The 12,938-nt window shown below is 41.4% G+C and overlaps 1 protein-coding gene across 4 annotated transcripts in view; it reads right to left on the reverse strand.

The window, feature by feature from the left end:
• AMPH (amphiphysin) overlaps window positions 1-12,938 on the reverse strand; it is a 212,028-nt gene that overhangs the window by 55,242 nt on the left and 143,848 nt on the right. For all 4 annotated transcript variants that reach the window (XM_077864094.1, XM_077864092.1, XM_077864093.1 and 1 more), the window contains exons 8-10: window positions 3,595-3,670; window positions 2,821-2,903; window positions 375-513 (exon numbers count right to left, since the gene is read on the reverse strand). In XM_077864094.1, coding sequence (XP_077720220.1) covers window positions 375-513; window positions 2,821-2,903; window positions 3,595-3,670 — 298 coding nt within the window. The remainder of the gene's footprint in view (window positions 1-374; window positions 514-2,820; window positions 2,904-3,594; window positions 3,671-12,938) is intronic.

A 12,938-nucleotide genomic window follows, 5' to 3' on the forward strand; every position in this document is an offset into this window, starting at 1 on the left:
CATCATGGCTTCCTTGGCCATACTTGCCCTGAGTGGAAGCGAAAGTGCCACAGGACGAAATGTCCAGGGAGAAAGGAGGGTTGATTCGAGCCTTCTGACAGTGAGAGGTGGGTGGAGGAGTGGGCACATGAACTTAAGGAAGCTGAGGCTGTAGAGAGAAGTCTTAACACACTGAAACATTGGGCATATGAGGAAATAGGAATCCAAATTGGAGAAATAAGCTGATTGCCTAGTGCCCATCACAATGCCTACAGCCTCTAGGTCTCCCTAGCCGGAAACTCCTTTTAATACCCCAGCACCATGGGATTATCCCATATGAGGTCACTTCACCACCAACTCTTCCATTCTCCCCAGTATATATGTTCTCTTCCTACCTGTGAAGGTGACCGAGGCCTTGCTGGTGCAGGAGATGCAGGTGCCAGTGTGTGATTGGGACTGGCTGTCGGGCTCGGGATGGGTGAAGGCTCCTCCGGTGGTGACGGTGTCTTTGCGATGCGGAGAGGACCAGAATCACTAGGTAAACACATGAGAGTCAGCAACAGGCCTTCTAAAGAATAGCGCTTACTCTCCAGGGTGTCCTCCATCACAGAGGAATCTTTGAGGCACAACTGGTTCTGTCTGTCACCTAGCCCCCTTTTAAGTTAATTCTGGTTGTTATTGATACTGGCACTTACTGCCCACTGTGTGCCAGACCCCATTGGTACATACTATCTCCCACCATCGCAATACCTATGCATCATTGTCCTCACTTTACAGGTAGTAAAGTGGGGTACAGAGAGGTTAAAAACGCCTAAAGTCACTCAGCAATTTGGTGGATCTGAATTCAGGCCTTGGGAATGCAAACCCCCTGTTCTTTCCACTGTGCCAAAAAAGATGCTGGAGGAACCTTCCATACATAAGCTGACTTAGCTGAACTAGTTTCACTTTTGATTTATGAGAGAATCTTGCTCTGTCATAATCCACAGAAAAACTACCTACCCTGAAAATTATAAATTTTATGCTAAAGGCATCTTCAGGATAGTGTTAAGTAAGATTTCATAAGAGTCATTTCTGATATTTGGAAACAAATTCATTAGTTGTTCCTCTTTCTACACCTTATAAAACAATGACTCAGATCTGACACCTTGACCTGTCCAAACCAATCATGTGAAGGCAGAGGGTCAGTAATGTTTCCTGAGAACCCACTGTGTTCCCAGCACCTGGTGAGATGCTTGGGACCAGCTCAAATGCAATGACCAGGAGGGCATTTGGGATAACACCCTACTCTCTAAGTCTTTCTAATGTCTACAGATTGAGGGAGCAAGCTCTATACTGAAAATAAACAAGTGCATACACCACAGCATGGTCTACATATTCAAAGGAATGGGTCCTGTGGAGAGCACGGATGGGCCGCATGATTGAGGCTATGTGCCAGCAATCATGGCCTCTATTGGGAAGTACAGCCCCAATCTGTGCTCAGTAGAGAGTCCACTGAGCTCACTCACCACCTTGCTCTGCAGACGAATGATGAAAAAAAATGAAAGGAACACTTGTTAAGTGGCCGTGGCCCCGCTTCCTCAATTTATCTGATTCAGCAATATTGAGGTTTTCAGACACAGCTGTCCCTTTCATGTCTCTATGAGGGAGAACCCTTAATTTTTTTCATGTACATCACTGCTAAAACACCTGATGTCATTTTGATATTCTTATTGCAATTTTTTTCTTTGTTTGAAGCTGATGCTGAAATACAATATTGGAAACAGTAGTCCTTTCATGTATTCTTTTAGGGATGTTCTTTCCCTTAGAAATAGGAGATACTAGATGTTTATTTCATGGAGCAGAGACTCTTATGAATGTGATTAATATGAAGAATATCAAATATGAAAATTAGCTCTCTCCAGAGAGATGTGAACATATGGTGATGGCAGCACCTGTGCAGGAGCGTTTTTATAAATGTGTGTGTATGAGTGTTTATGTTGATGACATTAAAATGCAAATATAGAATATTAGGACTGCATATTACTTTACAAGCCATTTAGTTTGATACTATATTTTTTGTTGATTAAAAAAAAAAGAAGATCTTTAACCAGAGGATTAATTGGATGCACTCAACGAAGGCAAAAGTAAGTTGACTGCAGAGTCATAAACCTGAAAGCTGGATCTTATGACTTCCAGCCCAAGGCTCACTAGCCTGCATTCCTTGAGTACGTACTGAGAAGGATGGAATAGAGGGATTCCAAAATCACAGGAGAAAGCTGGTGTTAAGCCAACTCCTGAAAAGGTAGACAATTAACTCATGGATCACTGGGCGTTTGCTGTATTTGTCTGACATACTCACAATAACGATGTACAACAGAATCAAAACAATGCAGTGTTCGTGAGGTCAAGTTAAGAGGCAAGATAATGGTGAGGTCTCACCTACATCCTCTTTCCTTTCCCAAAATGGATTCATCAAAGATGCCAGCACCAATGATAAGTCTAAGGACTCAGTATTGTGAGTCTGGGAAATTCCTTTCTTCTCTAAAGAAAGTTAACAGTTGCACGACTAGAAAGTCTGTTAAACCTTTACACCATTGCTGACAGATCCCATGTAAAATGAACAAGGCAGATAGTTCTATTGTGACCACGATGGAAGCTCACAATGAGTAAATCTGAAAGCTAAAGGTAAATGTAAAAGCACAGAACTGAGGCTGCTATCAGCCTCTATGTGGAAAGGCTTCTTAGTTTTAGATTTTTCTAGAATGAGTAAAATAGCATAAGCCGGTGCAGACAGCAGAAATTGCAACAGGCATTGTGTTAAAGGTGAACGGACATGACTTGGCTCTGATGAAGACAGCCTACCTGGGAGCTCCTTGAATGGTGAAGGCCTTGTCAGCATGCTGGTCACCCAGCTTCGTCATCACTTCATACAATTTGTGGCAAAGCTAAAGGGACAGAGACCATTTGTCTATGAGCTGTAAGTCATTCTGGTGCCAATCCAGGCTACTGCCCCAAGGAAGGAATTGTCTACCGAGAATCTTACAATAGTGTAGATGGTCTCAGAATAACTTAAATTCTTACAAAGGGGCAATTGAAAACTCGCGTCAAAATTGAAAGGCCACAAACACAAATAAACCTTAAAAGAAAACCCAAAATATATTTGTTAACCAGAGTACAAACGAGGAAACAAAATCTTACTGCTCCCATCGACTCTGCTAGAGATAAAGTCATCCAAGACGTTAGTTGATGACAGACCTGCTGATTGTCTGAATGTTCTGACACCAATTTTTCCTCAGCCTAAGAAGTGTCGCCCGAATGCCAACTTTTAAAGCTGACAGAAAACAAAACAAAATAAGACTATGCAACTGTGACACAGAGAAAAAGCATTTCAGAAGAGAAATGAAAACAGGCCGTGATTCCTGAGAGCCTATTTGTACATCCAGAGATAAAATCTGTGCAAAATAGAGAGAACTATGTGGTCACTATAAAACATTGCAGGAATAGCACTGAGCCTAGTAACACTCTATGAAAACAAACACACACGTGACAAGGCTACATCCTTTCATTTGCTTTCAGAAGAAAAAAACAGTTAATTTATTTCATATTCCATAAGTAAAAATAATCATCATTACTCACCACGGCAATTTCCTTATGAAACTTGGCTTCAAGGCTGGAAACATTTTTGAAAGTGTTGACGTAAAACCCAACCCGTCTACCACGTGGAGACACAAAGAGGGAAGAAAGGAGAGTAGGGAAAGACCAGTCAGCAAAACTTTACTTTCAATGGCGATAAAATGCATTAGGGACAGCAATAAAATTAATTAATATAATTTTGAGTAACCTTGCCCTGAATCTGCGGGCACAGAGCATAACCTCTCCTAATGCAGCTGACGCCTGGAGACAGTGGTTCTCACACTAAGGCGTGCAGGTGAAAGTGTGTTTCCAATTCAGCAGGTCTCGGGTAGGGATGGAAGATTTGCACTTCTAGCAAGCTCTAGGTGACACTGAAGCTGTTAGTGCAGAGAGACTTTTGGAAGTCTCTGTCCTAAGAGTTTGTGTTTTAGATGCATGTCCTGTAAAGGGCTGGAGATAGAGACGTTTACCATTAATTTTCATAACATATGCATGGTCTCATTTGGGTACCATGTATTTGGATTCTGAAATGTGTTTGATGGAGGAAGTAGAAAACCCACCAATCAATGACAATTCATCAGCTAAAGTGAGAGTGTGCATTCACTGAGCAAATAAAAGCACAAGATCTCAAACATGTTTCGAAGCCATGGGGTGGGGGTGTTCTGTGATGTGAGACTTTTAGGTCCCTAATAGTAAGCACCCCCATCAGCACTGTGGATTCAGGCTGGTACCTCCTGTATGGGCTCCCTTTGCATTAAATGAGGGCTCTGTGGACTCTGTATTAACCCAATCCTTCAGAATCCATCTAGTCTCTTATTATTTTGATTTAATCCGTGTTCTTGTTTCAGTGACATTCTCAAAAATAACTCCAGGATCCTGATTGGTTTATTAGATTCCAAACCCCAAGTAAGGACCCGGATGCCAGAAACATTAGATAGGCTGGATATACGGAGTAAACATAGACTGGAGGGGTTTGTAATTTGACTGCTTCTTACTGGGGAGTAAGAATGTGCCCGTACACAGTTGGATCCCTCTTACTTAAACAATGACATGAGGGGTGCCTGGGTGGTACAGTCAGTTAAGTGTCTGATCTGGGTTTTGGCTCAGGTCATGCCCTCAGGTTCGTGGGACTGAGCCCCACATGGGGCTCTATGCTCAGCATGAAGTCTGGTTTGGATTCTCTCCCTGTCCCTTCCTTTCTGCCCCTCCTCCTGCTTGTGCTTGCTTTTCTCTCTCCCTCTTTCTTTCTAAAAGAAATGAATGAAATTTTTAAACGGTGACAGAAAGGATAGAGAAGAGGGGGTTTCCTGTTTCACTGTGCCTTGTGTGAGCAGGATTCCAATAAGCAGAGATGAACAAATGTTCTATCATCATTAAAGCTTGTAAAAGAGTTGCCATCTAAGCACTTTTACACGTTCCCTCACTTAGTTCTTGTAACCACCCCCCAGGGTAGTGAGCCTTTATATTCTGGTCGAAGGAGGCACAGAGAGATTAACTGTTCAAAATCTTGCAATCAATAAGTGGAGAACCCATATTTGAACCCAAAAGGAGGAAAACCAATGGAAATCATGCACTGTTTGCCAAGAAATTCTGCTTATGCACAAATACCATTATTTCTTTCTGATGAAATTAGGTGGTTTAGAATTTTAACAAAATAAAAGATAAAAATCGAGATTCAGAGATGAAAATAATAGGTAAGAACTATGTGTAGCGGGATCCCTGGGTAGCTCAGCAGTTTGGCGCCTCCCTTTGGCCCAGGGTGCGATCCTGGAGTCCCGGGATCGAGTCCCGCATCAGGCTCCAGGCATGGAGCCTGCTTCTCCCTCCTCCTGTGTCTCTGCCTCTCTCTCTCTCTCTATGTCTATCATAAATAAATAAATAAATCTTAAAAAAAAAAAAGAAGAACTATATGTAGTCTACCAGTAAGACTTACTTTCTCTATGGCTTAACCTGTACTTTAAATTCCTACCAGGTTCCACTTAATTTTTTTCTTTAACTTTATAAGACTAGTTGATTTGAGTTTCCTTCATTTTTTTCAGCTTTATTGAGGTTTAACTGACAAATAAAATGGTAAGATATTTAAAGCATGCATTGTGGTGACCTGGTATACAATTGTGAAGGGTTCCCCCAATCTAATTAATTAACACAGCTATCACCTCATACATTTATCTTGTATGTGAACATTTTTACTCTCAGCAAATTTCAATTACATATTTATCGTGTGTGTGAACATTTCTACTCTCTTGGCGAATTTCAATTACATAATAGAGGTTATCAATTGCAGCTACCATGTTTTACATTAGATGCCCAGAGCTTATTCATCTTATAGCTATAAGTGTGTGCCTTTTACCAACCTTGCCCTATTTCCCAACCTCCTAGCCCCTGGCATGCACATTTCTACTTTCCATTTCTAGGATTTTGCCCTTTTTTTTTCAGATTCCACATCTAAGTGATATCATGCAGTATCACCTCACACCTATTAGAATGGCTATCATCAAAAAAAAAAAAAAAAAAAGATAACAAGTGTTGGTGAGGATGTGGAGAAAAGGGAACTCTTGTGCCCTGTTGGTGGAACTGTAAACTGATGCAGACCCTATGGGAAGTTCCTCAAAAAGTCAAAAATAAAACTACCACTGGATCCAGCAATCCCACTGCTGGGTATATTTCTAAAGGAAATGAAAGTGAGATCTCGAAGAGATACAGGCATTGCCATGTTCACTGCACTATTATTCACAAAAGTCAAGATATGAAAACAATCCCAGTGTCCACCAGTTATGGCTGAATAAATTCCATTGTGTGTATATGTGTCTGTATGTATGTTATCTATAGGCAGATAGATAGATATACATCCATATATTAATGAAGAAAATCCTGGCACAGGGTATTGGAGAAATAGCAACTACTTGGGAGGGCCAGACCAGAAGCCTGGGAGATGAGAGCCTAGTGAGGCAGGCAGACCTGTGCTCTGGGGCAGAGGATCTTCCAGACATTTGCAGGCCATGGTTACTTGCTGCCCTAGCCATATCTGAGACAGGGGAATGGAGAGGACCTGCAATGGAGGAAGCTAACTAAAGCAGCAGCTGGATGGGAGGAGAGACTGCAGATGCTCAGACATCACTGCAGAGGGACCAGCTCACTGTACTGTTTTCAGGCAAGTCTTCCTGGCACACTTCAAGTGCCAATCCAGGACCCCTTCTCTAGGACTCCCATCAATCCATCATTCCTCATACTTTCCCTCATTCAATTACTCAACAAAGGCTATATCTACTGTGGGTTCATGCCTAGTGGTGGGCTTGGAGGCTCCAGGAATGAACCATCCAGGTAGAGGAGCACTTGAGCGCAGAACTGTGAACACATGCTCTGTCACACTGGTGAATGACAGAAGCAGATTTCAACACAGCATGTGAATGGTAAAGTTACCATAAAAGACTATACACAATGTAATATCAAAAATGAATAGATTTGGACAGAAACAGCTTAAACACTGAGAAGAGAGGGGAATTAACAGGCCCTGTGCCAGCTGTGAACATCTGCTGGAGAAGATAAACTCAGGCTGTCCTGAAGAAGGGTCAGATTTAAATAGATGCAGGATCAGATGGATGAGGGATGGGGGGGTGTGGATGGATGGGGAGGTGTAGATGGATGGGACTGGGAGGTATAGATGGGTGTGGGGGTGTAGATGGATGGAGGGAGTATAGATGGAGGAGGGGCATAGGGTGTAGTAGAACTTCATTGGTGAGTATTGTTTTTATTTTCATTGATTTTTCATTATGATAAACAAAACTCTAATGAAGATCTGTGGATTAAAACCTGGTGCACATCTCTATTTCCTTAGAATAAGTTTCTTGAATATGAATGCTGTGTGAGAGGCACAGACGACAGAAGCTTTGATGAGCAGAGTACCAAGCTGTTCCCAAAGAGGCTGGATCCTTATACTCGCTCAGCTTTCAGGATGAAGTTACACAACACCTTTGTAAATTTGAAGGCAAGAGTTAGAAGCTTGCTGACTTTTACATTTATATTCCTTAAATTAAAATGGATACTATTTTCTTCATTTATTTATTAGCCATTTGTATTTCTTATTTCGTGAGTCACCTATTCATATTTTGTGTTCATTTCATAGTGCTTGTTTTTTTCTTGTTTATTTGTAAGGGAATTGCTATTAAATATATTGATTCTTGGATATATTTAGCAAAAATATGAATTCTTATTCTTTTATCTTTAAATTTTGTTTTCTGATATATAGCAATCTTGCTTATATCAATTATTGGAGCACCGGAGTGGCTCAGTTAGTTAAGTGTCCAATTCTTGATTTTGGCTCAGGTCGTGACCTTGGGGTTGTAAGATAAAGCCCTGCATCGGGCTCCACACTCAGCAGGAAGTCTGCTTGAGATTCTCTCTCTCATTCTGTCCCTCCCCAACCTACAGCCCCCGCCACCCCCCTGCCCCCCGCAGTACCACTCTCTCTTTCTCTCTCTAGGAAAAATAAAAGAATATTATTTAAAGAAATACTTGATGTGGTGCCAGAAATACCTTGTTTAGAATGACTAAAGTATCAAGCAACTTTCTAATATTTTTATGGTTTATTTTAGAAGTTAAGGCAACTAGGATGTATTTATTTAACTTAGAAAAAACGTGTTGAACATTTTTGATGCACTTCATCAGAGAATGGTTTTCTTCAACGTATGGAATTGGAGACTCTTTCTAAGTAGGGACTGCCTTTGACTCATTCACAACCATAGACCTAGCCTCTAATACAGCATCTGGTAGAGCAGGCACACAGTAAATATTCAATAAATGAATGAATGAATGAATGAATGAATTAATTAATAAGCATTTATTCTCCCACTGCAAGAGCATATTGTGACTACAGCCTTGGCTTATAGAAAACTGCCGTCACCCGCAGGGAGACCTACATCCACAGAGTACCAGGCTGTAAATGGGATATTATCTGTTTGGGACATTTCACTTCAAAAACTCTTCATCAACAAGGGGCTCTGAGACATTAGCATTTCCCTGAAGGACTCCTCTGAGGCATCCTCAGGCCTCTTGTGGTTAGCTATCAGAACCAACTTAATTTCTTTATTGAGATGGATCTTTGTCCTTGGAAACAGTGGAAAGGATGAACAGCCGAGCTATCCCAGCCCCAAAGTGCAGGCCAGGACCCTCTCCCTTGGGCTTTGCCCTAAAGGAAGCCTGCGGGGAGTGGGGTGGGATCCCTGTATTCCCTGGAGCCCCATGTGGTGGAGGAAGCATCCTCTGCCATCTTCACTTACCAGGGGCATGGAGTGGGGAAGGAAGAATTTTCCTCTATCTCACCTCTGATCCTCTGAGATTCATGCCACACGTATCCAACCCCTGTACAACCTCCCAGCCCCTTACCCCGGCCACTGTGCACATGGCACACATCTCGCCATATCCCTCTCTACCCCCTTCACCAAGTCCTCACATTCACACAGTGGATATCCAGGTCCCCAGGATGGGCCAGGCAAAACCCTAATTCCTAACTCACCGACCTCGTAACCCCAATGTGCTTATTCATGTACATTCTGCTGCACACCCTGCACCTTGCCATCACTCACAGCCAAGATGAGAAAATTCAGGGGTCTCCTCTCTCACCTCATATCCTAGATCACAAGATCCTTCCTTCATTCACTTCCATTCCACCTGCTGATTTTTTTCTCTATCTGTCTCAGAAATCAATGGCTTTTTTCTTCCAGGCTACTGTCCCCTTCAGGTTCAGCATCTTGCTTATCAGGCTCAACACAGGGTGCCCACTGGGTGCCCAGCTCCACCAACACCTTCTCTTGATCCCCTCACCCTCCACTTGCTCCAGAAATTCTCAGTCCTACATCACCCTGCAGCTGTCATTGCCATCTTCTCAAAATGATAATGATTATTTTAAAAGGTTTCCCTTGCCCTCTCATCACCCCATATCTGCTGCCAACTATTCCTCAGGCCCATCATAGTCAAGATCCTCAAAATAAGAAAATGACATCCACTGCTCCTACTTCATCAGCCATGGTGTCTACAGTGCCTGCAGCCAGGCTTCTGACCCCACCATCAGCTGGAAGCTCACCAAAAGCAATGCACCTTTAGTCTCATTTGCTTGACCTTTATTGTGTAAATGACTCTCCTGGCACTCCTTTACTTTTAAAATTCTCTCCATTCTTGGCTTTTCTTTTAGATTTTATTTACTTATTGAGAGAAAGCACAAGCAGAGGGAAGCGGCAGAGAGAGAAGAAGAAGCAGACTCCTCACTGAGCAGGGGGCTCGATCACAGGACCCTGGGATCATGACCTGAGCCAAAGGCAGACGCTTCACCAACTGAGCCACCCAGGTGCCCCATTCTTGGCTTTTTAAGATACTACTCTTCTGGGCCTTCTCCTACATCTGTGATTGCTTCCTCTCAGGCTCTTCCGCAGGCACATCTGCAGTGGCACATTCCTTAAATACTGATGCTGTCATTACTCATCTCACCACAGGAGGGAGGCACAGAAGACACAAAGTATTAACTTCAGTCTCAAGGTGGAAGAACATGGCTGGGAAGAAAACATATGTATTTATAAAACAATTTTCCAAAACAAACTATATTTAACTGTATTTATGAAAGTCTGCATACAGTCTCCCTTTCAGTAAGGAGAAGTCCTATACACAGACATCAAAATTTACTGGAAATACCACAGAAGTGTGTTTAAGTGACAGCTTTAGGATTTGTAAACCCTACAGTGTTAGGCAAAGTGTTTAACCAGCAGGATCCCTGGCTTCCTCATTTGTAAGAGGGGGTAGAGGTAATTGTGATATTTAGAGATTATGTATGTAAAGTGCACAAAATGATACCTGGAAAATAATATTCAATAATAAATGAACTCTCTCTTTTTCTCTTATATAAACACACAAAATATACACAATTATTGAGGTTGAATAATGTAGGTCCAGTCAAAAAACACACACTATATAGAAAGAAAGGCCTAACTAAAATGAATAAATTGGGAAGCAACAAATGTTGGCAGGGATGAAGAGAAAGGGGAACCCTCTTATACTGTTGGTGGGAATCTGAACTGGTGCAGTCACTCTGGAAAACAAAGTGGAGGTTCCTCAAAAAGTAAAAAATAGAGCTACCCTATGACCCAGCAATTGCACTACTAGGTATTTACCCAAAGGATACAAACACAGTGATCTGAAGGGGGACCTGCATCTTCATGTTTATAGCAGCAATGTCCCCAATAACCAAACTATGAAAAGAGCTCAGATGTCCATTGACAGATGAATGGATAAAGAAGATGTGGGGTGTGTGTTTGTGTGTGTGTGTGTGTGTGTGTGTGTGTGTGTATAATGACTGTTACTTAGTCGTCAGAAAAAATTGAAATCTTACCATTTGCAACAATGTGAATGGAGCTAGTGGGTATTATGCTAAGCAAAATAAGTCAATCAGAGAAAGAATTATATGATTTCACTTATATGTAGAATTTAAGAAATAAAACAGAGGATCATAGGAAAAGGAGGGAAAAATAAAATAAGAGGGAGATACACCACGAGAGACTTTTAATCATAGGAAACAAACAGAGGATTGCTGGAGGGGCGGGGGGTAGAAGGATGGGGTAACTGGGTGATGGGCATTAAGGAGGTCATTTGTTGTGATGAACACTGGATATTATATGCAACTGAAGAATCCTTGAACTCTACCTCTGAAACTAATAATACACTGTATTTAATTAATTGAATTTAAATAAAATAAAATTTAAAATAAAGAAAGGCCTAAACTAGGTCTTCATCAAAAGGTAAGACTTGATTGACATACAAAGGAAAGAGCCTTGAGTGTAGGCATAAGTGACAGTGGATTAAAAAGCACTGAAGCATTTAGATTGCAAATGGCCAGATAAGGGGAAAGGTTTCTCTCCAAAATTTGTCCTTCAAATATTCCCATTGTGTTTAAGTTCCTATAAAGTCTCTCATATTACAAGATACTCTGACAAGTACTTATACTGAATGACCAAATACTATTTGGGGCAGACACAGAAGCGGAACATTAGTCAATGCTAGTTTTGGATGCTTACAGAGAACGTTAGGAAAATGAAATTTGTTAAATACCCAATAGATATTAAGGCAAATAATAACTGTCAATTATTTGTTTGGCAATTTTGGCAATTTTCCTAGGAGTATTATCTCATAATTGGAAGTGTTGAGCATTATGGTACCTAAGCTCTCGCACAGATCAGTTTTAAAAGCAACTAAGTAAGTAATGACATTTCAGACCACAAAAATTCCTCTAGAGGGGAAATGAACAGGGTAACTGTCTAAACTGTATGCAAATGACAACTTGTGCTTGGGATGGGATATCTGTTGAGGAAAATTATAAACTCTGGAGAACTACTGGTTGACTTGATGAGTGTCCTTAATGAGGATGAAGATATGGATGTCAAAGATGGATATAAAGATTTTGGATACAAGTATTTCTTAAAATATAAGACTGCAAATATATATTTCTTTAAAAACCCATAATTTCATTTATGATCTTAAATAGGCATGAATAACTCAATTAAAATTATGAATAGATATCTGTCTCTTCTGGATCCCTAGGAGTTTTATACATTCAGGCTGCTCAAAATCCTCACTTTTTGGGTACACACAGTAGGCTCCTTAGGAGACCACAGAGATGTCAAGGCAGAGCTTCTGAATGAAGAGGTATACAGGAAGAGATCAAAGACACAAATGTGAGGGCAAGACCACCATCATAACCTACAGGAGGATAGTGAGGGTAAGGGCAATAGCAGTGAGAACAGGAAGAAAAGAGACCAGGAGACCACAGAACCAGGAGACCACAGAGAAAAAGGATGGATTGATTCCTTTCATGGTCATCTGGTTTCTGATAGCTGCTGATGCCACACCTTGCAGGCTGGGAGCCCAAGAATGATAGTACCACAAAGAGAGATGCAGATATTGAAAGAATGAGTGAGTTCAGATGAGCGATGAGTTCATTTCACACATATTGAACTTTGGGCTATGGTTGGACATGACCATATGGTTGGACATTGAAATGGACAACGCCTTACAGGCTGATTTTACCATGAACTAGCCAAAATTCCTTCTAGGTATTTTAGTAATGCAAAAATAAACACAGAGTGCCTAAAGTGAGACAAATTCAATTTTTTTGGACAAACTTCACTCTAACCCTTAAAATGGTTACAACTTTAGGGGACATGAAGAGGCTCCAGAATTTCCATGTAGGAAGGTTTTGGGTGTACCAATCTGATTGGAAGCTGGGCTAGAGGGTTTGCCTTAAAGCAGGGTCATACAATAAGCACAATTCTGTTTATTTGGTATGGGAGCATGAGGCGCTGATGGAA

The sequence above is a fragment of the Canis aureus genome, chromosome 21 (genome assembly GCF_053574225.1).
Source record: "Canis aureus isolate CA01 chromosome 21, VMU_Caureus_v.1.0, whole genome shotgun sequence".
In the NCBI taxonomy this organism is placed as follows: domain Eukaryota; kingdom Metazoa; phylum Chordata; class Mammalia; order Carnivora; family Canidae; genus Canis; species Canis aureus.